General features: G+C 38.0%; 1 protein-coding gene across 12 annotated transcripts in view; it reads right to left on the bottom strand.

Annotated features, from left to right (window-relative positions):
* RABGAP1L (RAB GTPase activating protein 1 like) overlaps window positions 1–26037 on the bottom strand; it is a 735225-nt gene that overhangs the window by 95364 nt on the left and 613824 nt on the right. Inside the window, exons 1-2 of one of the 12 annotated variants that reach the window (XM_077901758.1) lie at window positions 3538–3694; window positions 481–1217 (exon numbers count right to left, since the gene is read on the bottom strand). The exons of 8 other annotated variants lie outside the window; for them this stretch is intronic. In XM_077901758.1, the coding sequence (XP_077757884.1) occupies window positions 481–591 (111 nt within the window). In that variant the 5' untranslated portion in view covers window positions 592–1217; window positions 3538–3694. Of the gene's footprint in view, window positions 1–480; window positions 1218–2369; window positions 2566–3537; window positions 3695–26037 lie in introns of those variants that run through there. 3 more of the 12 variants (XM_077901753.1, XM_077901755.1, XM_077901754.1) reach the window with 3 other exon arrangements.

The following is a 26037-nucleotide window of genomic DNA, read 5'->3' as shown; positions in this document are numbered from 1 at the left end:
ATAGTTCCTAGTAATACTGTAAACATTGAGTTATCTGACTTTTAGATAGTTCGATTCTCAGTGCTGAAGCTATCACCCACTGGTTAAAAAAAAAAAATGTTCTGCTTCAAAAAGATGGAATCGTATGTGTTTAAATGTAGGTAACCTTCACCTAATAATCATATACATACATTAAGACAAGCACATGGGACAAACTGCTATCTGCCACTATAACACTCCTCTTACCCTCACTACATATTCAAAGTATTAACCTACGTTTTGCTCCTAAAACCCTCCAAAATGCACTACTCACATATAATAGTGTTTAGTGATGTAAATAAATCATTAAAAACCTATAGACATCTTGTAGCCTGAACACAAAGCCAAAAGCAATACTTCTATTTTAACTATCAGGAAGTTTTTCTCAGTTGCTAGAGGAGTCCAGCTGTCACATCCGAAAAGAAAAAACAGCCCCAGAGTAGTGTGCGAGGCACCACCTACCATAGACCTAGGCTTGCTGATGGCCACCAGACTAGTGAGGAAGTCTTCATCGTGCAGCTGGCTGAAAACATGGGCGTCGTAGGCCACCATAATGGAGATTTCTTCCATCATCTTGCCAGCTGGCCTTTCCACAGCTCAGCTGCTACCCCGGCTCCAGACCAGACTATCCAAGGAAAAATCCTACTGCAGCTCAGTGCCAATGCCCACACCCACCTGAGTTTGAGGGGGCGGAGTATCAAAAATCCAGAAGGAAAAAAAAAAGCAGCTGCTATCACAGGCTTGTCTGGCAATTCACCCCCCAGTAGAAAACTAAGGGAGGTCTCTTATCTGTGGAGGAAGTATATACTATAAACACCTTCTGCATTCTTAACACAGCAGCTGGAAAGTTCAGTTTGGGGAAATCTTCTTTAAGCTTCACAAAAGAGAAATAAATGAAAGTTTTCTAACTGGAAATATCCTATAGCAAAAACAGAACAAAAGTCCCCAAGCTGATTTAGGTTATGTTCTTGGTAATTAGAAACTTCTATAGTTTTATCTTCTTACTTCAGTATTATTTATATCAAGATTCTTCTTCTTGGAGAAGTGGATTTTCTTACGGCTTATTTTTTTTCACATTCATGGAAAAGAGATAGATGGCAACCTTTAGTTTTTCAGAACTTAGAGAATTCTTGCTGAAGTTAAAAATTATCTCCTGAAGTATGAAAAAAAAAGAGATTCTTTTTCACCTCTGATTTTTTCTGTTAAAAAAAAGTACCAAAATATAAAAAATGAAACAGTGCAATATCTGCAATATCAATTATTTATCATTTCCCCTTCTCCGACTAAAAACAGACAAAATTTTTTTTAAATAAAATTCTTGATTTGGGGGACTTTGTTTTTTGTAGTTACTCAGAAAGCAACACAAAGGTCTCATTTCTAAACTTCTGGTTTTTCTCCCATAGATAAAAGTTCTCCTTTTTTTTTTTAAGCTTAGAGGTTTAATTACCCATATTAGCAGATGAACTGGTATGGTATTAGCCATGAACTGGTATCTTAGCCACCAGAAGTGTTTTGTAGTTGGAAACCATAAATGAATCTCAATATGCCCTGGTGAAAAATTTGAAAGCTGCCCCATAATTATCATTACAAGGTTGCCTAATTGCCAGGAAATATAATGTATGCTAATTCCATGGAAAAAGTATTAAGCAAATAAAAAAGGGGAGAACAAATGAAGCTCCTCTGAAAGTTGTTTTTCCAAAATTTCTAATTAAGCTATTATCTTCTCTGCTTTTTATAGATTATGACATTGCAGTACCACGAGAAATATGATTTGTTAGAATTAGAAATCAATTTGGCAATGTTTGTTTATAATCAAATAGAGATACTGGTCAGAATTTTTAGCCCTAATTATCAATAGTATTGTTAGGTTGTTTAATTGTTTGCTTTTCAGAAGACAAAACTTAGAATGAGATTCATGGTGTCTATTTTCCCTTATTTTCCTGAAGTATCTTCACTTAAATTAACATGATTACTTAAATAGCACCTTCTTCCATTTAAATATGATTAGGAGAGTTTTGCAATTGCTATAGCATTCTAGATTAAACACAACACGGAAGGAAAAAAACACCTTATTGCTAGGAAACAAGCAATGTCTAATAGGCTTATTTTGACAGAAAATGCAATACTTTCAATAAATCTTTAAGATTAAAACAGCTTCAAACTGTGCTTAACCCTTGTCGGGGCCAGTAAAGTATTTCTACTTAATTTTTTTTTCTACAATGCGGTTTTGTCTTTAAGCTTTATTTTGGTTAAAAAGTTCCCAGTGTATTTATCGTAACGCTGACTAACCCGGTAAAAATTAAATGATCATCAAAAGAAAAGGTTTCATAAAGCATCCAGGCAGTTCATACCTTTTAAATTCCTTTTTATCTTTTCAGAAGTACTGTAAAAGATACTGTGAACCTCTTCATGCATTCACTAGCACCAGAAGGTTTCAGGCTTATCTTGCGGCACCATTCTCTAGATGTGAAAGCAATTCCTCTTGCTTTCATATTTTTCTTTGCTACTGTGACTCAGTGCTTCCACAATGATACCTGAATAAGGTGTACTGACAAAGACACCTGTTGTGGAAGGTAAAGAAACTACTTCCCATAATGCCTTACTCCCTGCTGGCAACTGCCCAGGGGCAAACAAGAAGTACAAACCACATTGGAGCAGTTGCCTATGCACCCCGGAGAGCAATTCAGTGTAACAAGGGGTAATCTTCTTGGTTAAGAATACTCATAATGCAAGAAAAAAAAAAAAAGGACCAGAAAAACATTATCAAATAGCTAAACTGCGGTGTATTAAACTCATAAAATATTTAGGCATCAGGGCTCTAAGAGTACAAAACGTGTTAGAAACAATCAAAGGCTGTGAAGATACTTTTAAAATTACATAAACAGAAGCTACCGACTTTACATGATTCAATCCTTTTAGAATTCCACACAGGTTCTCAGGTAAATAATTAGGTAATTTTTAAAGCTTCTGATTTATTACCTTCAAAAGACTGTTCTAATTAGCCACAGCCACTCGAATTATGAATAACATAAATCGAAGAGGTCCTCTACCAAAGCCACAATGCATGCATATTCTAGAGCAAGGGCTCCCTAAGTTAGACTTGCACCTTTCATTTTTGTCACCGTTAAAATGGTCCTCCATATATGACTTTGAGCCTGGGCAGGAAAAATTCCAAGGTTTATTTTCTCTTGCAATTAAATGTATACTTGTGGTCCCAACAAAATAACATGCTTTTTGAAAACCCATGATCTATCTAAAAACCTGTCTTTGAACTGGCCTTTTAAGACATTGTCTCCAGTCTCAGAAGTAGCAGCTACCATGCCCTCCCCAAACTTCAGGAATCAGGCACGTTATAGTCCTATTTACCAACAGCCCTCCACTCCCTTGCAAGATCCTTTTTGCCTTTTCCCCCATGAACTGATCCCACGGATCTCCCAGGATTGTTTCCACCTGCGTCTACAGTCCTCTACTTCCCACCATGCAGCAACACCATAAAAAGGCGTGGGGGTGGGGAATTACCTGAGACCAAGGGGTGCAGCAGCAGCATTTGCTGCTAAAATTTACCAGGAGAGGACTGTATATCCAACCGGCAGCAGCAAACAAGGCGTCAGTGGTAACCAATAGGCAGTCGCCAGTTCAAGCAGGAACTAGCTGGCTGTCTGTCCCAGGGCAAGTCATTCAACCTCCTTAGGTTTCAATTTCCTCATGGTCATGTAAATTGAGAGGGATGGACTAGATCAGAGGTTTTCACGTGCGCTCAGAAATAGTCCAAAGCTAAGTATCCAATTTCCCTTCATTAAATAGGCTTATTGGGGGATGTGAAGGTGGAAACCTTTTTAATCTCTATCAGGATAAAAAACAAAGGGTAACATTAATCCCAGAGGTTAAGAAAGACCCTCTTCCCCGGCTTGCTGTAATGTGTCCCCACCGATGCAGTCTACCTTGTACCCTACTTTGGATTCTCTCACGTCAACTCTTTTGCCTATGAAGAGGATTCAATGACAGCTGTGATACTTTTTATTAGTTATTCTTCACAGTCTTTCAATTTAGAGGTCATACTGGCTACAAAATAATTTTTAAAAGCCTCTCCGGGGCAGCCCGGGTGGCTCAGCAGTTTAGCGCCGACTGCAGCCCAGGGCCTGATCCCGGAGACCCGGGATCCGGTCCCACATCAGGCTCCCTGTGTGGAGCCTGCTTCTCCCCCTGCCTCTCTCTCTCTTTCTCTCTCTGTCTCATGAATAAATAAGTAAATAATCTTAAAAAAAAAAAAGCCTCTCCAGATCTCAATAAAATAAGAAAAATTTTAGAGACCAAACTATCTTTAGTGAGGGGCATCTGGGTGGCTCAGTCAGTTGAGCATCTGCCTTTGGTTCAGGTCATGATCTCCCAGTCCTGGGGTGGAGCCCCACATCGGGCTCCCTGCTCAGCGGGGAGTCTACTTCTCTCTCTCTCCCTCTTATTCTTATGTTCTCTTCTTCTTTCTCTCTCAAATGAATAAATAAAATCTTTAAACATATATATCTTTAATGATTTTTAAGTGCTGTTTTAACATCTTACATTGACAGATTTTACTCTGGTAGCTGATTTTGCTCCAACAATCATTCTTCTAGGATTATTCCTTTTTAACAAAAACCATACCTGGGTCATCCTGAGTGAGTACGAATCTAATGAACCATTCGTGACCGTCGGAGAACATCTATTCTCATGTGTCCAAATTTAGGTACAGCCAAAACAAGTCAAGAAAAGCCTGAATAAGAGGTGAACATTTTCTAATTTCTGTGTTCTCCCTAAATGCAGCAAAGCAAAGTAGCTTTATGATAGTAGAATTCAAATGAAAGGAGCAAATATGTTAAAAAATAGATTGCATGTCTTTAAAAAGAGCCACAGAGTGGCTGTAAAGACCTTTTTCCCAGGCCTTCAGCTCTACTCGTTGAACATTCTCATTACAACAGCCATACAATCAGGATAAGATGGAAAGCAGGAGAAAAGCACCATGGCAGAAATGTGTTATCAAGGGCAGAGGGTGTTTTTAGAGGGATCCCTGGGTGGCGCAGTGGTTTAGCGCCTGCCTTTGGCCCAGGGCGCGATCCTGGAGACCCGGGATCGAATCCCACATCAGGCTCCCAGTGCATGGAGCCTGCTTCTCCCTCTGCCTGTGTCTCTGCCTGTGTCTCTGCCTCTCTGTGTGACTATCATAAATAAATAAAAATTAAAAAAAAAAAAGGGCAGAGGGTCTTCTATACACTCCACATGCACAGGTGGAACCCTACAGATGTTCTTCTTCCCTCCCCAGCGGCGCTTGTCTAATTGTTGCTAAATCATTCAACATAAACATTCATGAAGTGTACATGAATGTACACAGTTCTAAAAGATCTCCACAAAATATTCATGGTATTGGCATAAACCACTGTAAGAAAGCAAAATTCTACAAGTACTTTCTTAATCACAAAACCCCAATATTCCAAGTAGGTTTCACACTTAGGAGTGTACCTTATAAAACTCAAGTGAGAACAAAAGAGTAAAGAAGAATGAGAAGTCATAGAAGTATCAATAGAAGAAAGCTTTTGAGAGTATTTTGGATTTCAGAATGGTCCAGTAACACACACTGCGCTTTTACAAAGGGAAAAGAACAAAAAGTAAAAGATAAATAAGCTAAATCCTAGCTTTCTTTAAAAATCATGCAAAGGTAAATAAAGAAAAACCATTATTCTTGTGTCAAATTCCAGCCATTCAGCTCATTATCTTTCCTATCTCTCCTAGCAATGGCTAGGCAAATTCAAAACCTCAGAAAACACAGATTCTTAAGGGGGAGAAAATGCCCAGCGTTAAAGAAAAGAAAAACCAGTGGGGCCTAAATACTTGCCTACTAGCTATACTGGGTATCTTACTTCCTCATTCGAATCTCAATACAAAGAATGTGGGTGAGGTAGAGCCCAGACTGTGAGAGTCTGCAACTCTCTAACCATCAGCTTTTTACCTCATTTGTAACTGTAAAATCCACAGCCAACTGTTAAAAACAAGAAAACAAGCCCCAAATGGAGTCACTTATGTAAAGCCCCATGTCACCAAACAGAGACTTCATTACAGTTGCATTCCAGATTCCATTCCTAGAAATGGAATCTTAAACCAGGCACTCAGAAATTGCCCAATCAGCACTACTTGGGTAACTTGCCCAACAGACCCCTTTAAAATCATGAATCTGCTTTTTTGTCGACTATAACTTTCTTTGTTCCTGCTCCCTTCTGTCTATAAAAGTCTTTTCTTTTGTACAACTCCTCAGAGCTCCTTCCTATCTGCTAGAATGGATGCTGCTCAAGTCATAAATCATTGGATAAAGCCAATAAGATCTTTAAAATTTACTCGGTTGAGTATTGTTTTTTAACACAACACATTCACTTAAATTTTACCTAAACAAAAATAAGTGCTTCTAGTGCTTGTAAGCGTTCACTGATATTTGCTGAGGATGATTTCAGACATATCTAAAAATAGGAGCAATGCTTCATCTTGTCTCATTTTGAGCAGCATGCACAACTGAACTGTATTTACGAATAACTTCACCTTAGTTTTTAAAGCATTCAAATAATGCTTTAAAACATTTCTTTAAACTTTAAAAAAGTTGTACTAACAACGAAATCAAACCATTGCACAGGATGTTTTAGAGTCTCTCTCTCTCTCTCTCTCTCTCTTTAACCAAGATCAGAAAATGGTTTTAGGGAACAGCAAAAAATTATTTACGTCTTCATTTATCTCAAGTTCCTCCAGCAGGGCTGGTGACTCCAGCCTGGATAAGTCTCTTCCAACAGGCTCTCAGGTCCCTGCAGCAGGTCACATACAGACACCTTGCAGTGGTGGACTTGACTTAAATCCTACAGTTAAAACCTGATGCATTTGCAACCACACAAAGGGGAAGAAAAAGGGAGAAAGAGAGAGAGACAGACAGACAGAGACAGAGACAGAGATGCCAATCAGAAACAGAAGCTTAACTCTAGAGAACACACAGATGGTTACCAGGGGGAGGTGGGTGTGGGTAGAAGGTGACATAGGTGATGGGGATTAAGGAGGCACTTGTGATGAGCACAGGTGATGGATGAAGTGTTGAAGCACTATATTGTATACCTGAAAGTAATATTACACTGTTAACTAGAATTTTAAAACTGCAAAACAAATAAAAAACCCCACCAACTTGATGAATTTGATGCTATGTGAATTATATCTCAATTTAAAAAACCCAACAGGGATCCCTGGGTGGCGCAGTGGTTTAGCGCCTGCCTTTGGCCCAGGGCGCGATCCTGGAGACCCGGGATCAAGTCCCACATCGGGCTCCCGGTGCATGGAGCCTGCTTCTCCCTCTGCCTGTGTCTCTGCCTCTCTCTCTCTCTCTGTGTGACTATCATAAATAAATACAAATTTAAAAAATAATAATAAAAATAAATAAATAAAAAATAAATAAAAAACCCAACAGCATTTGCTAAATGCTTGTAATGTGCATGGGAGTTGGGGGGCTTACTATATTAAAAATTTTAATATAGTAACATACAATTTACTTATAATAATGACTAATAGGGGCGCCTGGGTAGCTCAGTGGGTTAAGCATCCGACTCTCAGGTCAGGGCTTGATCTCAGGGTCATGAGTTCAAGCCCCTGCTCCATACCCAGTGTGGAGCCTACTTAAAAGAAACACAAAGGCACACAAAAATAACTAATATATCCTAAAAAAATCTTTTATAATAATAATAGCAATTAACATGTAGTAAGCATTTACTGTGTCTTAGACATAAAATCTAATTTAATTTTCACAGTAAGTCAATGAAGTAGGAACTATAATTATTCCTGCTTCTCCACTAAAGTGTGGAGAAGTTGAATGATTTGACTCAATTATTACAATCAGAAATGGAGCTGATACTATTCATAAACAAATGTGTCTGGCTTCAAGGTATGTGCCCTTCATCATTAAAGGTCAATAAGGGAAATAAGCAAACATAAACTGAGAATCAGCCATGGGCCAGAAATTACTGCTTTTCAAACACTGGTATCTCCTCCCGGCACCACCCCCACCCTAGAATACAATATGCTATGTTTATCAAGTAATGCAATCGTAAGTGACTTTAGGATAGTAATAGTATGAATTCTATCTGCATACAGGACTGTCATTCATGGAAAAGACAGATTGGATTTAGATAAGTAATGTGAAATAATTTTTTGATAAGGAAAGTAAGCCTGGTCAGAGAGGTAAACTGATATTGGTGGGGTACAGCAGGGAATAAGGTTTCAAAGGCAAATTTGAATTGGCCTGTGATAGGTTTCAAATATCAGGTCAACAAATTTGGAAAACATGGTGTATAAGCCAATGGCAGTCACTGAAGACCATGAAGTTTCTGCCTTTCTGGCTTCCATTTTTGTCATTAGAGGAAGGATCGATAGTAGAATGGTTAACATATGGGCTTCGGAGTTCAGAATAATATCGGATTCTGCAACATACTAGTTCTGTGACCATATGCAAATTACATAGGCTGTCTTACCCTTGGTTTTCACATTCATGTAATGAGAAAATAATAACAATGCTGTTACCATGCGGGATAATAAGATAATGCACGTAAAATCCCTTAGTTAGCTGCCTGGCTCCAGAAAGTGTTTGGTTAATGTTGCTGCTATTTGCTGTTATTATCAATTTTAATAAAAATGACATCTGTAGGGACAAGACCATTTGGTAAACACTGAAGAGAAGATAGAATTGTAACTTTCAGAACTGAGGTGGGTCGGGTGGTATGCTCAGTATCCGAGAACACAATGTCTCCGTTTTCTATTTCCTTATCTGATTAATAAAAATCCAGGAGAAAGAGATGATGTCACACAACCCCAATTCTCCACGAGTTTTTCCTAAGCAATGAAATGTTTTTAGATGTTGCATTATTTGGGAGCAAATTTACACATGTCCTTCTGTCAGAAATCATGCGGACAGGTTAGAGGACATGAAAGCTTGATGGTGTGTGTGTGGGGGGGTGTGGTCTCCTGTACTTTAGCCACCCTCCTCAGTTTCCTGACAACAATGCAGAGTTTAATCAATTACCTCTTATTAAATTAAGCAATTGTGATGAGAACAGGGAACAAAGAGAGCACTTGTTGTATACCGATATTCATCTGTTGTAACCTGATCAACAAAACACTGTTACTATGGGCTAATATGTGGAAATACATAATCCTTCTTTATAACTGTATTATAACAAGATTTTCCATTGTTCATCAGTATCTCAAAGTCAAAAGAAATATCCTATACAATGGTTTAGAGTAACAGCTTATGTCGAAGCTTATAACTGACCAATAAAACTGTTATTCCATTTCATTTCAAAGATATCAACTGAGTTTGATGAGGAGTGAAGGGGGAGGGAGGAGAGAACACATATTTAACATCTACTGTGCCAGGATAGAGCTTTAACTACACTCTTTTTTTTTTTCTTTAATTATTTATTTATGATAGTCACACACAGAGAGAGAGAGAGGCAGAGACACAGGCAGAGGGAGAAGCAGGCTCCATGCACCAGGAGCCCGACGTGGGATTGATCCCGGGTCTCCAGGATCACGCCCTGGGCCAAAGGCAGGTGCTAAACCGCTGCGCCACTGAGGGATCCCCTAACTACACTCTTTTAGTTTTTACAACAATACTCTGAAGCTGGTTTTATTATTCTCATTTTACAGAAGAGTAAATCACTGCCCTATGAGCTTAAGTAATTTAAGAATATACCACTAGTAAATCAGAGCCATGATTAAAACTGAAATATGTGATTAGAAAGGTTGTGTGTCTCCCCAACCCCCAACAGGTTCATCATAAGATGAATTCAAGAGAGAAGAAAGTAAACTCAACTTGGAGATCTTGAAATAGAAGCTTTACAGTTTCCAAAGCTGGACTTTGTATCTCTCTTCTATTAGTATTTTGCTTTTAAATTTTTTTTTTTTAAGCAAGCTCTATGTCCAACATGGGGCTCAAACTCAGGACCCCAACCAATGGTTGCATGTTCCATGACTGAGGCAGCCAGGCATTCCCCTCTTAGTACTTTGCTTTTAACATGACATTAATGCACACTGAAAATATGAACTAAAAACTCATTTTGCATCTAACAGTATTATTTATATAAGGCATTTGCAAATATAAAGAAAACAGAGGCCAAATACTGACAAGTATAATGCACATATTATTGGTCTGCTAGAATAGAAAATATCACGTGTGCTGAAGCAGCATTCCTTGAATGACCTGTTAACAACAGCTTCTCCGTTGTTAAAAATTGGTTTTTTGTTTGTTTGCAATAGTAAATTGCTTAATGTGCTAATAGAATAGTAATAAAAAGGTCTTCATATTTTTTTAACAGTGGTTTTAGTAGGAATGGTGGCAAGTTCATTCATTTCAACAAGAACTTATTTTACTTTTAATTTTTTAAAAGATTTTATTTTTAAGTAATCTCTACACCCACTGTGGGGGTTGAATTTATAATACTGAGATCAAGAGTCATATGCTCTACCTAACAAGCCAGCCAGGCAACCCAATAATTTATTTTTCATGTTCAACGTAAAATATATTCCCCAAAAGTTGTCATTTCAAGCCTAAGAACTGTCAGAAAGTATCGCTGCAAAGAATCTCTTTCCAGTATCATGATTTTTATTTTTCAGCTAAAAATAGCTAACATCCTTAGGTGTTACTCATCAAAGACAGCAGGAAGTTAAGAGACAATATTATTGCCTTCATAGCTGCCAAAGGGTTTACTTTCACTTACAAATTCTAAGGACCACCTTTAGGCCACAGGACATCCATAGTCTATGATGCATCCTTATTGAAAAGTGGCTCCTTGGTGGCTCAGTCCATTGAGCATTCCACTCTTAGTTTAGCTCAGGTCATGATCTCAAATCTCAGGGTCATGAGACTGAGTCTTGGGCCAGGCCGTGTGGAGTCTGCTGGAGAGTCTGTCCCTCTCCCTCCTTCTCTGCTCTTCCCCCTATGCAGGCTTGCCTGCATGCTCAGTTGCTGCTCTGTCAGACAAGACAAGACAAGACAAGACAAGAAAGACAAGACAAGACAAGACAAGACAATAGAAAAGAAAAGAAAAGAAAAGAAAAGAAAAGAAAAGAAAAGAAAAGAAAAAAGAAAAGAGAAAAAAGAGACAGAGAGACAGAGGGAAAGGAAAGGAAAGGAGAAAGAAAGAAAAGAAAAGAAAAGAAAAGAAAGAAAAGAAAAGAAAAGAAAAGAAAGAAAGGAAAAGAAAAGAAAAGAAAAGAAAAGAAAAGAAAAGAAAAGAAAAGAAAAGAAAAGAAAAGAAAAGAAAAGAAAAAATATCTCTTTGAGGGGCTCCTGGCTGGCTCAGTTGGAGGCATGTGCGACTCTTGATTTTGAGGTTGTGAGTTTGAGCCTTCCATTGGGTGTTGATACTACTTTAAAATCTTTAAAAAATTAAAAATTAAAAATATCCATTTGGGACAACTTAGCATGCATTTATGGGGAATTTTTAAGTATGCAACATGAGATTATGATTTATAATACTAAATGATCAACATTTAATTATTGTTGAAATGATGGTGTAACAAGCTGAGACTAGAGGAATGTATATATGCTAGCAAACCTGTATAAATGATCAGACTGTAAAACTGAACACAAATATGTATTAAATATTGATTTGTGAGGAATTTCAATTTATGTAAATTATAACGCCTTTTGCTTCTCCTAATAGCCACCTAGTTGTTTGACACTTTACTACTTACTAGTATCTGTACTCCAAAGAGTACAAAAATAGGAAATGAAAGAAACATTCTAATTAGTGACTAACTGGTGGATGTTATTTCTAATCATCTCTGTCAAATGACTACACTAGAAAAACAAGTTAAAACTAAGAGCTAAGGAAGGGGGCAAGATGGCAGAAGAGTAGTAGTCCTCAACTCGCTTGGTCCTACCAACTTACCTAGATAACTTTCAAAACATCCTGAACACCTATGAATTTGACCTGAGATTTAAAGAGAGAACAAAAAAAAAAAAAACAAAAAACAAAAAAAATAAATAAATAAAGAGAGAACAGCTGGAGTGCTACAGAGAGAAAAGTTTTCACTTCTAGCAAGCTCTTCAAGCCCAGGGCGTGATCCTGAATAAATAAATATGTTATGAATAAATAAATAAGTTAAATCTTTAGGAAAAAATATAAATAAATAAAAAGATTTTATTTATTTATTCATGAGAGACACAGAAACAGAAGCAGAGACAGAGGCAGAGATAGAAGCAGACTCCATGCAGGAAGCCTGATGTGGGACTTGATCCTGGAACTCCAGGATCATGCCCTGGGCTGAAGGCAGGCACTTTACCACTGAGCCACCAAGGCATTCCCTAACATACAGAACTTAATACACTAAGAACCAAGAGGATCACCCTCTAGGACCCCTCAGGTAGACTACATTCTCTCGCCACTACAACTTCTTCACCACCACCATCTCCCAGTCCCCTCCTTTTGTTTCTTCTTTTTCTCTTTTTCCTCTTTACTTTTTTTTTTCCCCTTCTTCTTCTTTGAGATTTTGGGCCTTTTATTTTTTACTACTTTGTTTTAAAATTTTTCACTTTAGTGGTCCTTTTATTTTGTTCTGTTCTTTTTCTTTTATTTTCTGGTCTCTGACCTCATCAGAATCATCTAGGGTGAAATTTACTTAGGTTGTGGTTAATATTCTTGACTCAGCCCATTCATACAGCCACTCTGCATTGAACAAAATGACTAGAAGGAAGAATTCACCACAAAAGAAAGAATCAGAAACAGTACTCTCTGCCACAGAGTTACAGATTATGGATTACAATTTTATGTCAGAAAGCCAATTCAGAAGCACAATTATAAAGCTACCGGTGGCTCTGGAAAAAAGCATAAAGGACTCTAGAGACTTCATTGCTGCAGAATTTAGATCAGGCCGAAATTAAAAATAAATTAAATAAGATGCAATCCAAACGGGATATCCTAACAGCTAGGGTTAATGGGGTGGAATAAAGAGTGAGCGACATAGAAGACAAATTGACGGTAAGGAAAGAAGCTGAGGAAAAAAGAGATAAACAATTAAGAAACCAGGAGGAAAGGCTAAGAGAAATAAATGATAACCTGAGAAGGAAGAATCTACATATAATTGGGGTTCCCAGAAGACGCTGAGAGGGAGAGAGGGCCAGAAAGTATATCTGAACAAATCATAGCTGAGAACTTCCCTAATTTGGGGAGGGAAACAGGCATTTAGATCCAGGAGATAGAAAGGTTCCCCCTCTGAAATCAATAAAAACCATTCAAAACCTCAACATTTAATAGTGAAACTCACAAATTCCAAAGATAAAGAGAAAATCCTTAAAGCAGCAAGAGACAAGAGATTCTTAACTTATATGAGGAGAAATCTTAGATTAATAGCAAACCTCTCCACAGAGATCTGGCAGGCCAGAAAGGGCTGGCATGATATATCCAGGATACCGAAGGAGAAGAACACACAGCCAAGAATACTTTATCCAGCAAGGCTCTCATTCAGAATACAAGGAGAGATAAAGAGCTTCCAAGATAGGCAGAAACCGAAAAAATATGTGACCACCAAAACCAGCTCTGCAAGAAATATTAAGAGGGACTTGTAAAAGAAAGAGGGAGCCCAAAGAAATAATCCACAAAACCAGGGACTGAATAGGTAATACGATAACACTAAATTCATATCTTTCAACAGTTACTCTGAATGTGAACGGGCTAAATGATCCTCTCAAAAGACGTAGGGTTTCAGACTGGATAAAAAAGCAAGACCCATCTATTTTCTGTCTACAAGAGACTCATTTTAGACGTAAGGACACCTCCAGCCTAAAAATGAAAGGGTGGAGAACCATTTGCCATTCAAATGGTCCTCAAAAGAAAGCTGGGATAGCAATCCTCATATCAGATAAAGTTTATCCCAAAGACTGTAGTAAGAGATGATGAGGGACACTATATCATACTTAAAGGGTCTATCCAACAAGAAGACCTAACAATCATGAATATTTATGCCCCTAATGTGGGAGCTGCCAAGTATATCAATCAATTAATAACCAAAGTAAAGACATCCTTAGATAATAATATATTAAAAGTAGGAGACTTCAACATGGCACTTTCTGCAAATGACAGATATTCTAAGCACAACATCACCAAAAAACAAGAGCTTTAAATGATACACTGGACCAGATGGATTTCACAGATATAAACAGAATTTTCCATCTGAATGCAACTGAATACACATTCTTCTCAAGTGCATATGGAACTTTCTCCAGAATAGACCACATACTGGGTCATAAATCAGAACTCAACTGATACCAAAAGATTGGGATTGTCCCCTGCATATTTTCAGACCAGAATGCTTTGAAACTAGAACTCAATCACAGAAGTAATTTGGAAGAAACTTAAACACAAAAAGAAAGAAGGAAGGAAGGAAGGAAGGAAGGAAGGAAGGAAGGAAGGAAGGAAGGAAAGAAAGAAAGAAAGAAAGAAAGAAAGAAAGAAAGAAAGAAAGAAAGAAAGAAACTCAAACATGTGGAGGTTAAAGAGCATCCTGCTAAAAGATGAATAGGTCAATCAGGAAATTAGAGAAGAATTAAAAACATTCAGGGAGGGAACCCTGGGTGGCACAGTGGTTTGGTGCCTGCCTTTGGCCCAGGGCGCGATCCTGGAGACCCGGGATCGAATCCCACGTTGGGCTCCCGGTGCATGGAGCCTGCTTCTCCCTCTGCCTGTGTCTCTGCCTCTCTCTCTCTCTCGCTCTGTGACTATCATAAATAAATAAAAATTAAAAAAAAAAATTCAGGGAAACTAATGAAAATGAAGATACAACCATTCAAATTCAAACCCCTTGGGATACAGTGAAAGCAATCCTTTTCTTTCTTTTAAAGATTTCATTTATTTATTCATGAAAGACATAGAGAGAGAGGCAGAAACACAGGCAGAGGGAGAAGCAGGCTCAATGCAGGGAGCCTGACGTGGGACTCCAGGATCACGCCCTGGACTGAAGGCAAGTGCTAAACCACTGAGCCACCCAGGGATTCCCAGCAAAAGCAGTCTTAAGAGGGAAATACATCGCAATACAAGCATCCCTCAAAAAATTGGAAAAAATTCAAATACACAAGCTAACCTTGCACCTAAAGGAACTGGAGAAAGAACAGCAAATAAAACCTACACCAAGCAGAAGAAGAGAGATAATAAAGATTCAAGCAGAACTCAATGAAATAGAGACCAGAGGAAATGTAGAACAGATTAACAAAACCAGGAGTTGGTTCTTTAAAAGAATTAATTAGATAAACCATTAGCCAGCCTTATTAAAGACAAAGACTCAAATTAATAAAATCATGAAGGAAAAAGGAGAGATCACAACCAATACCAAGGAAATACAAACGATTTTAAAAGCGTATTATGAAAAAAAAAAAATAAAAGTGTATTATGAGCAGCTATATGCCAATAAATTGGGCAATCTAGAAGAATTGACACATTTCTGGAAAATGACAAACTACCAAAACTGGAACAGGAAGAAATAGAAAACCTGAACAGGTCAATAACTAGGGAGGAAACTGAAGCAGTCATCAAAAACCTCCCAAGACACAAAAGTCCAGGGCCAAAATGAGTGGGAAATATCAGAAAGGGAGGCAGAACATGAGAGACTCCTACCTCTGGGAAACGAACAAGGGGTGGTGGAAAGGGAAGGGGGGGTGGGGGTGACTGGTGATGGGCACTGAGGGGGGCACTTGATGGGATGAGCACTGGGTGTTATGCTATATTGTTGGCAAATTGAACTCCAATTAAAAAAAAAAAAAAAAGTCCAGGGCCAGATGGATTCCCAGGGGAATTCTATCAAACTTTTAAGGAAGAAATAATACCTATTCTACTAAAGCTGTTCCAAAAGATAGAAAGGGACAGAATACTTTCAAACTTGTTTTATGAGGCATCACCTTGATTCCAAAACCAGACCAGACAAAGACCCCACAAAGACCCCACCAAAAAGAATTATAGACCAATATCCCTGATGAACACAGATGCAAAAATTCTCAACAAGATACTAGCCAATAGGATCCAACAGTACATTAAGAAGACTATTCACCATGACCAAGTGGGATTTATCCCTGGGATGCAAGGTTGGTTCAACACTCGTAAAAGAGTCAACGTGATAGATCACATCAACAAGAGAAAAAACAAGAACCATATCATCTTCTCAATAGATGCAAAGAAAGCTTTTGACAAAATACAGCATCCATTCCTGATCAAAACTCTTCAGAGTGTAGGAACAGAGGGAACATTCCTCAGTATCTTAAAAGCCATCTAAGAGAAGCCCACAGCAAATATCATTCTCAATGGGGAAACACTGAGAGCCTTTCCTCTAAGATCAGGAAACAACAGGGATGTCCACCCTCACCACTGCTATTCAACATAGTATTAGAAGTCCTAGCCTCAGCAATCAGACAACAAAAAGGAATAAAAGGCATTCAAATTGGCAAAGAAGAAGTCAAACTCCCTCTTCGCAGATGACATGATACTGTACATAGAAAACCCAAAAGACTCCACCCCAAGATTGCCAGAACTCATACAGCAATTCAGCAATGTGGCAGGATACAAAATCAATGCCCAGAAATCAGTGGCATTTCTATACACTAACAATGAGACTGAAGAAAGAAATTAAGGAGTTAGTCCCATTTACAATTGCACCCAAAAGCATAAGATACCTAGGAATAAACCTAACCAAAGAGGTAAAGGATCTATACCCTAAAAACTACAGAACACTTCTGAAAGAAATTGAGGAAGACACAAAGAGAGGGAAAAATATTCCTTACTCATGGATTGGAAGAATTAATATTGTGAAAATGTCAATGCTGCCCAGGGAAATTTACACATTCAATGCAATCCCTATCAAAATACCATGGACTTTCTTCAGAGAGTTGGAACAAATAATATTAAGATTTGTGTGGAATCAGAAAAAACTCCGAATAGCCAGGGGAATATTGAAAAAGAAAACCAGAGCCAGGTGTATCACAATGCCGGATTTCAAGTTGTACTACAAAGCTGTGATCATCAAGACAGTGTGGTACTGGCACAAAAACAGACACATAGATCAATGGAACAGAATAGAGAACCCAGAAATGGGCCCTCGACTCTATGGTCAACTAATATTCGACAAAGCAGGAAAGACTATCCACTGGAAAAAGGATAGTCTCTTCAATAAATGGTGCTGGGAAAATGGACAGCCACGTGTGGAAGAATGAAACTAGACCATTGTCTTACACCAGACACAAAGATAAACTCAAAATGGATGAAAGTTCTAAATGTGAGACATTTAATCCATCAAAATCCTAGAGGAGAACACAGGCAACACCCTTTTTGAACTTGGCCACAGCAACCTCTTGCAAGATACATCTATGAAGGCAAGGGAAACAAAAGCAAAAATGAATTACTGGGACTTAAAATTAAAAGTTTCTGCACAGCAAAAGAAACAGACAACAAAAGTAAGTAACAACCTACAGAATGGGAGCAGATATTTGCAAATGACATATCAGATAAAGGGCCAGTATCCAAGTTCTGTAAAGAACTTATTAAACTCAATACCCAAGAAACAGGGCAGCCCTGGTGGCGCAGCAGTTTAGCGCTGCCTGCAGCCCAGGGTGTGATCCTGGAGACCCGGGATCGAGTCCCGCGTCAGGCTCCCTGCATGGAGCCTGCTTCTCCCTCTGCCTGTGTCTCTGCCTCTCTCTCTGTGTATGTCTCTCATGAATAAATAAATAAAATCTTAAAAAAAAAATACCCAAGAAAAAAACAATCCAATCATGAAATGAGCAAAAGACATGAACAGAAATTTCACCAAAGAAGACATAGACATGGCCAACAAGCACATGAGAAAATGCTCCGCATCACTTGCCATCAGGGAAATACAAATCAAAACCACAATGAGATACCACCTCACACCAGTGAGAATGGTGAAAATTAACAAGACAAGAAACAACAAATTTTGGAGAGGATGTGGACAAAGGGGAACCCTCTTGCACTGTTGGTGGGAATGTGAACTGGTACAGCCACTCTGGAAAACTGTGTGGAATGTCCTCAAAGAGTTAAAAATAGAACTTCCCTATGACCCAGCAATTGCACCACTTGGGATTTACCCCAAAGATACAGATGCAGTGAACGGCAGGACACCTGCACCCCAGCGTTTATAGCAGCAATGCCCACAATAGCCAAACTGTGGAAGGAGCTGTGATGTCTACTGACAGATGAATGGAAAAAGATGTGAATATATATATATATGTATATTGATGGGATGAGCCCTGGGTGTTATGCTATATGTTGGCAAATTGAACTCCAATTTAAAAAAAAAACCTTCTATATATATATATATATATATATATATATATATATATATATATATATATATAAATGGAATATCACTCAGCCATTAGAAAGGACGAATACCCACCATTTACTGCAATGTGGATAGGGTTGGAGGGTATTATGCTGAGTGAAGTAAGTCAGTTTGAGGACAATCGTTATATGATTTCACTCATACAGGGAACATAAAAAATAGTGAAAGGGATTATAGGGAAAAGGAGGGAAAATGAGTGGGAAAAATCAGAGAGGATGACAAAACATGAGAGACTCCTAACTCTGGGAAATGAAGACAGGTAGTGGGAGGGGAGGCGGGTGGGGGGATGGGGTGACTGGGCACTGAGAAGGGCAGTTGATGGGATGAGCACTGGGTACTATACTATATGCTGGCAAATCAAACTTCAATAAATAAGTAAATAAAAATATACATATACATACGTATATACATATACATACACACATATATATATAAAGAAACCTATCAAACAGCAGCACCAAAAAAATTAAGAGCTAAAATAAATAAAAGTTTCATTATTTGAATATTTCTTTATTTGAAAGTTAACTGTTTTATCCATACTTTCTATTTTCTATTCCCATGTATAGAGGAGAGCTGTCTAAAGGACTATAGTAGGGGGACGCCTTCTATAGTAGAAGTAGGTGGCTCAGTGGTTGAGCATCTGCCTTCAGCACAGGGCATGATCCAGGGATACAGGATGGAGTCCTACACCAAGGCTCCCTGCGGGGAGCCTACTTCTCCCTCTGCCTATGTCTCTGCCTCTCCCTCTGTGTTTCTCATGAATAAAGAACTAATTTTTTTAAAATAAAGGACTATCATAGGAAAACTGCCCCATGAAGTTAACTAAATAAAAAGTTAACATTATGTATTAAACTGATATTAAATTTTATAAGGAATAAAATGAATTTTTCATTATCTGCACTTGGAACACAGAATGGAAGCATTAGTAACTGGCTGCTTTTATTAACTATTTTATTCACTATTAACCAAACTTGAGAGTTTCTTTTTACTTTTAAGCGAGTCTTTAAATTTCAACAGTAATATTTTTTTCTTTCCCTTCTCTCAACTCTTCCTCCCATTATCTGTCTCTCTTATACACATCTCTTTTTAAAAGATTATTTTTGTCCTAAACTATCTGATTCTGTAGCACATCATGTAATTATATCAAATAATTTACTAACTATACACTTTCATATACACTCTTTTTTTTTTTAAAGATTTTATTTATTTATTCATGAGAGACACAGACAGAGGCAGAGACACAGACAGAGGGAGAAGCAGGCTCCATGCAGCGAGCCCGATGTGGGACTCGATCCCAGGTTTCCAGGATCACGCCCTGGGCTGAAGGTGGCGCTAAACTGCTGAGCCACCTGGGCTGCCCTTATATACACTCTTAAACTTAACTCCAGTTATTCTACATTGTTCTCTCTATATTAGGTTTGACAATATAAATCAGAGATGAACACAGTACATGACCTTACAGATACTTCAAAGATGAGTCCTATATTAGCCAACTGTAGATAGTTATTCTATTAAAGTTACTGCATCTATTAGTAATTCAATATTGCTTAAAAAAAAAAAACCTTTATTTTATGTTAGGGTAATATCTTTTTTTTTTTTTTTTTTTAGATTTTATTTATTTATTCATGATAGAGAGAGAGAGAGAGAGAGGCAGAGACACAGGCAGAGGGAGAAGCAGGCCCCATGCAGGGAGCCCGACCCGGGACTCTATCCCAGGACTCCAGGATCACGCCCTGGGCCAAAGGCAGGCGCCAAACCACTGAGCCACCCACGGATCCCCTGTTAGGGTAATATATTAATGAAGATATTCCATTTAAAAAATCCCAGTAATATGTGTAGGGTAATTAACCATTGTGCAAGATGATATCCCATGAGTTTTTCCTCTGAAAGAAAATAGCTATGAATTTGTCCAAAGCTTCCATAAGAAACAATGGTAAAATAGCCATTTTGTAAAGGAGCTTCATTCCAAGACAAAATTCTCTTTGAAATCACATACAGTTTCTCTTTAATGAAGACTGCCTTAACAGTATTAATATAAATTTCCTGTGGTTTTTTTTTTTTTTTTTAAGATTTTATTTAGTTATTCCTGAGAAACAGAGAGAGAGGCAGAGGGAGAAGCAGGCTCCAACCAGGGAGCCCGATGTGGGACTCGATCCTGGGATCAGGCCCTGCATGAAAGGTAGATGCTCAACCACTGAGCCACCCAGGGGTCCCTCCTGTGTTCTTTTTATTATTGATATATTTATAAGAGTAGTCTTTAATTGACAACACCACAGAACACAAAGGAAATAAACAAATTTACTGGTATTTTGTCTTTACCCCAGGGCAGCTGAACAGAAGCAAAGGGAAGAAAATAGGTCTGAGATTGGGATAATAATAAAACTCTCTATGTCATAATGGGAAGACCTAAACCTCTGGAAAGTGAACATAGCAAGCAAGGTTAAGTGACAGGAGTCTGACAGGACCTTGCAATGTCACAGCACCCCTTTCCACCCCAGAAGCCCTCAGTTTACATGACTCTTCTGAGATACTTCTGGGTCAAATAACTAAAAAATAAAACCATTATAGGTTTTATTACATCAACCATTTCAATTTTATCTTTATTTCCCTTTCCTAAAGACTTAATATATTTCCTCTAACAAGAAAATAGCTTCTTAACATTAAAAGACAATCTTGTAGAATTCTGTATCCAGTGATTAGAAAACATTTATCTAGCATATATCACTGATAGGGTATTATGTTGAAAAGTAACTAAAGCACGTGATGAAAATACGACATTATGAAAAGCTTGGAGGGAGAAAAATATTTATATTAAATTTATTGTTTTGTTTTGTTTTTGCTACAAAAAGCCCATGTATAAATTAACAAAAAAGATGCAGAAATCCGAAGAAACTCAAAGTGAAACAACTTGCTCTTGGTTTTAATGGTCAATAAAGAAATATATAAATATAAAATAAGTCTTTTAAGCCTTTATTAGATACAGGCTTATTAGTTATTTTGGTAGTTGCTAAGCAACATTTTCTTCTCTAGGGCTGAAGTACATGCAATTAGCAGGTTTTCAGAAAAAGATAAATTAAATGCAAAATTAGGGAATAGTATTTGAAAAGCAAAAAGGAAAAAGAACTTGCTAATCAGATTGTAACAGAGGTTTAGTGACTTCTGCAATAATGGCTAAACATTTTGTTTTCCACTGGCATCAAATGAGATGTTACTTTAATACATTAACATTTTAACTTTATTTAAATGGTGATCATTATACTCACGTCTACACTCAACAGCCTAATTATTTTGGATATCTCAAATTAAATCAGATCGGTATGCTCTGATTACTACTACTAACAGTGATCTCTATAGATCGCTTCTGCCTTGAGGAATTTTCCTCAAATTCCCACTTTCAGGGTAGTCACACCTGGTTTTTTATTTTTAGAAAAATTTATCTTACAGTGACATGAAATTATTAAAGCTACAGCTTCTTGATGCTACTTAAGCTACTAGGTCGCTGAAAAACTTGTTTTTTAATGTGCACATTTTGTTTTAATTTGAAGTAGGCTCGACTTAACTTTAAGTCGTCCCAATGTGGGACTCGAACAAACAATCCTAAGATGAAGTATCGAATGTTTGAGGCACCTGGGTGGCGCAGTTGGTTAAGCATCTGACTCTTGGTTTCAGCTCAGGTCCTGATCTCAGGGTTGTAAGATGCTCCACTCTCAGCTCAAAGTCTGCTTCAGGTTCTCTCCTTCTGCCCCTCTTGCTCATGCTCTGTGATCTCTCTCTCTCTCTCTCTCTCTCTCTCTCTCGCTCTCTCAAGAAAAAAAAAAAAAAGAGTTGCATGCTTTACTACCCACTGAGCCAGCCAGGCACCCCTAATGTGCACATTTTGTAATAACTTTTTTTAATAGATCTTACTATATCAACTCACTGACTAAAGAGAAATACCCTTTATTCCATTGGGTATAACAACGGAAATTTTTTTAAAAAGGAAAAAGGCAAATAACTGATGGAATAACCTTATTCCATTGGGTATAACAATGGAAACTTTTTTTAAAAAGGAAAAAGGCAAATAACTATAGAATTTCACCTGTTGTGAGGGAAAGAAAAGACAGGAAATGGGATGTAATTCTATCATTCTGAGGATTCAAGGGAAAATTTCTCTTCCTGTTCCTGTACTTTCCCCCTTCCTCATTTTTATTTTTATTTTATTAAGATTTTATTTATTTATTCATGAGAGACAGATAATATAGAGAGAAGCAGAGACACAGACAGAGGAGAAGCAGGCTCCATGCAGGGAGCCCGATGTGGGACTCGATCCTGGGTCTCCAGAATCATGCCCTGGGCCGAAGGCAGGTGCCAAACCACTGAGCCATCCAGGGATTCCACCCCCCTTCCTCATTTTTAATATTATGTTGCAAGTTATATACGTGCCAATCCCCTTGTCCACAAAATCAACTTCTCCCTGAAATTTCTTAGCTACACTGAGCAAAGCTTGATGCAGAGGCTAATGAGAGTCCATTTTAATAAAGAAGCTAAGGAAAAGAACTTACAGAGGTAATGGAAGTGCATAGTGTCTGGGTTGCAATCATGCCTTATATTGGTTCTACACCCAAACACCCATGAGCTTTGAAAGGCAGCTTTTCATTTTATTTTAAAAGAAAAGCACTGGACTAAACGGTAGAGTCTACTTCAGTTTAACATCCATAGCTCAAACTTGAAGCATCCTATGATAAAGAATTATAATCTATTAAATAATTACCTCATCTTTAAACTTGCTGGGACGGGACACTTAATACCAGTTAGTAATATCTTTTGAATGCTTTCTCTCTTTGTTTTCCATAGTTTGCCTCAGACCAAACTCAAGAATCCACTGCAAAAATCTAAGGGTCCAGATAAGAGTAAAAGGCCAAGAAAAATGCCAAAAGTCAGCAAGCAGTTTGTAATGAAATGCATGACTAAGACGTGAGTTTTAATGACCTCTATTTAGTTTTCAATGGCTACCAGAATTAAACATGAGCACACACTCCAAACTGTAGAACTCTCTATTGAGTCATATAGAAAAAATTCTTAAACCTGGCACCACAAGCATTTGAGGATGAATAATTTTTTCTTTTAGAAAGCTGTCCTATGAATTTTAAGATGTTTTGCACCATCATGGGCCTCCACACCGAGATATTAGAAGTATACCCAGCCCCCAAGGCTATGGCAGCTCTGTATTTTTTAGATCTTGCCAAATGTCCCCTGGGGGGAGAAACTACCCTGGGTTGAGAACTATGAATATAGATCTATACCTACAAACTAAAATTACAGAAAGGGGTTATTTTTAAATCCCACACTGACCTCCAACCATGAGACTTTTTAAAATAAGTTCTAAGATTTCAGGCCCTACTGAGCTGGTATCAAACCTACTGAAAATTACCAATAAATGAGTTATTCATTAATATCTGTGAAGAACTTTCTTTCACCTTGACTTGAGGTTTTTGCCTCATGAATTACAACCAGAACATTTATATATTCTACCTTTTTTAGTTTTATTGAAGCCTCACCAGCACCAGCTGTAGATCTTGGTCCCTGGGATTCACACAGAACAAGAACTAGAGATGTAATGAATGCATTCCTATCAAGGGGCAGGTGCTACTGGAGGAGACCTGCGGGAGCAGGTGACCATAGGCAGACATAACCTCCCTGACAGTGGTGGACAGAACCAACTAGCTTCTAGACTGATGTTTTATAGCACTTGATTAAAGCTTGATTTCCTGTTAAATGGTCCCCACATGAAGGGTGGGTGTGTTGAGTATGTTTTAAACCTTTATATATTTGGACCGTTTTTCTTGGGCTTATCCTGGGACTTTTAATCTAAAGGCCTAACTACAAATATAATAAATAAAACAGAAATAAAAAGGCAGATCCAGTTAAACATGGTAGTTCACCTCTGGCTGCTTCTATACAAGTTTTAAATTGTATTTTAAATTTGTCCAGATGTTCCAGTGTGTAACTGGTCAGTTTTAGCTGAAATCATGTGAATAGGAATAGGACTTTGTAATATTTTAAAATAAAGAGCACAAAATCTTCTCTTTTAAACTGGCTGTTTAGGGACACCTGGGTGGTTCAGCGGTTACGCTCCTGCCTTTGACTCAGGGCATGATCCTGGAGTCCCAGGATCGAGTCCAACATTGGGCTCCCTGTATGGAGCCTGCTTCTCTCTCTGCCTATGTCTCTGCCTCTCTCTCTCTGTGTCTCTCATGAATAAATAAAATCTTTTGAAAATAAATAAATAAACTGGCCAATTAATGAAAACTGCTTAGTACAAATAAAAAAGGGCTGTTGCACAAACATCCATCCATTATTAAAAATAAACTTAGAAACAGTTCAGATACAAAAAGGTAGTTGATTTAACTTCACTTTTTCAAGTGAAGTTTAAGAGAATATATAGTTACTATGTGTCTCCTATTTACAGAGCAGAGTGCTAAACATCTGGAGTATCAGACTGAAAAATCCAAGAAACCCGGATTTTTATCAGTAGGCTGTAGAAGAAAATGAAAGAAATTTCTACACATAATGAGAGTAAATATATTAATCCCTCCCCATAAAAACACAAATAATAACCTCAGTCCATTTAAAAATGTCTTTTGGGATCCCTGGGTGGCGCAGCGGTTTGGCGCCTGCCTTTGGCCCAGGGCGCGATCCTGGAGACCCGGGATCGAATCCCACGTCGGGCTCCCGGTGCATGGAGCCTGCTTCTCCCTCTGCCTGTGTCTCTGCCTCTCTCTCTCTCTCTCACTGTGTGCCTATCATAAATAATAAATAAAAATTTAAAAAATAAAATAAAATAAAAATGTCTTTGATTTGAGCCTTTCTTTTCACTGCTTTTAGGAGTCCCTCTTTCTCAGGAGCCTTTCTTTGCTCAACAGGTATAGAAAACAAGGCCCATAGAAGGGGAATGTAATACTTGCTTCAGGATTCTATGAAACCATAGGTGGAATTTAGACTCATGATGTAAGAGTTGCTCAGGCCTTCGGGGGTTCTCTAACTCAATTGTTTATGTCAAGGGCCCCAACTAGAGCTATTATTCAGAGGCAAAGTTAAGATGGGAATCAGCCCTTGTAAGTAAGGTCTCTAATGGAAGCCAAAGCTTACCTTCCCTTTTGTGTATGTCTAGGACATAGCCATCCCCACAGAGTATGGCTAAGCCACCAGGGTTTTGGGGGAATAGACTTCCTCCAGCACCATTTAGACTAGAAAAGCTCTAGGCCTGAATAGGGTCATCAGAGTGGTCCACGGTGGCCACCCTGATTTTGACTTGCTACAGACCCCCAAACAACACCAGAAATGGGTTAGTTTCTACCACTAAAACATATGACCTAGACTCAATGGTAATTTTATATTCCATACTTAATATAAAATCAAGCTTTCCTCAAAGTATGATTTTAGATGATTTATTCCCTTTATTGAGAATATCAGACCTTTAAAAGGTTTGGGATAGGAGAGGAGGAGGGAACATTTTTAAAAAAACATTAAAAAATGCATTTATATTGAGTATTATAGTCAGAATTTTTAATAGGCAAGAAGTTTTATTTCAAATTCACTGGTGGAATCTATAAATATATCGGCTCATTTCCTGGTTGCTTAGGCCATTAA

Source organism: Canis aureus, chromosome 6 (assembly GCF_053574225.1).
Source record: "Canis aureus isolate CA01 chromosome 6, VMU_Caureus_v.1.0, whole genome shotgun sequence".
Taxonomy (NCBI): domain Eukaryota; kingdom Metazoa; phylum Chordata; class Mammalia; order Carnivora; family Canidae; genus Canis; species Canis aureus.
Note: the sequence above shows the minus strand (reverse complement) of the source record. Positions and strands in the feature narration are given on the sequence as shown.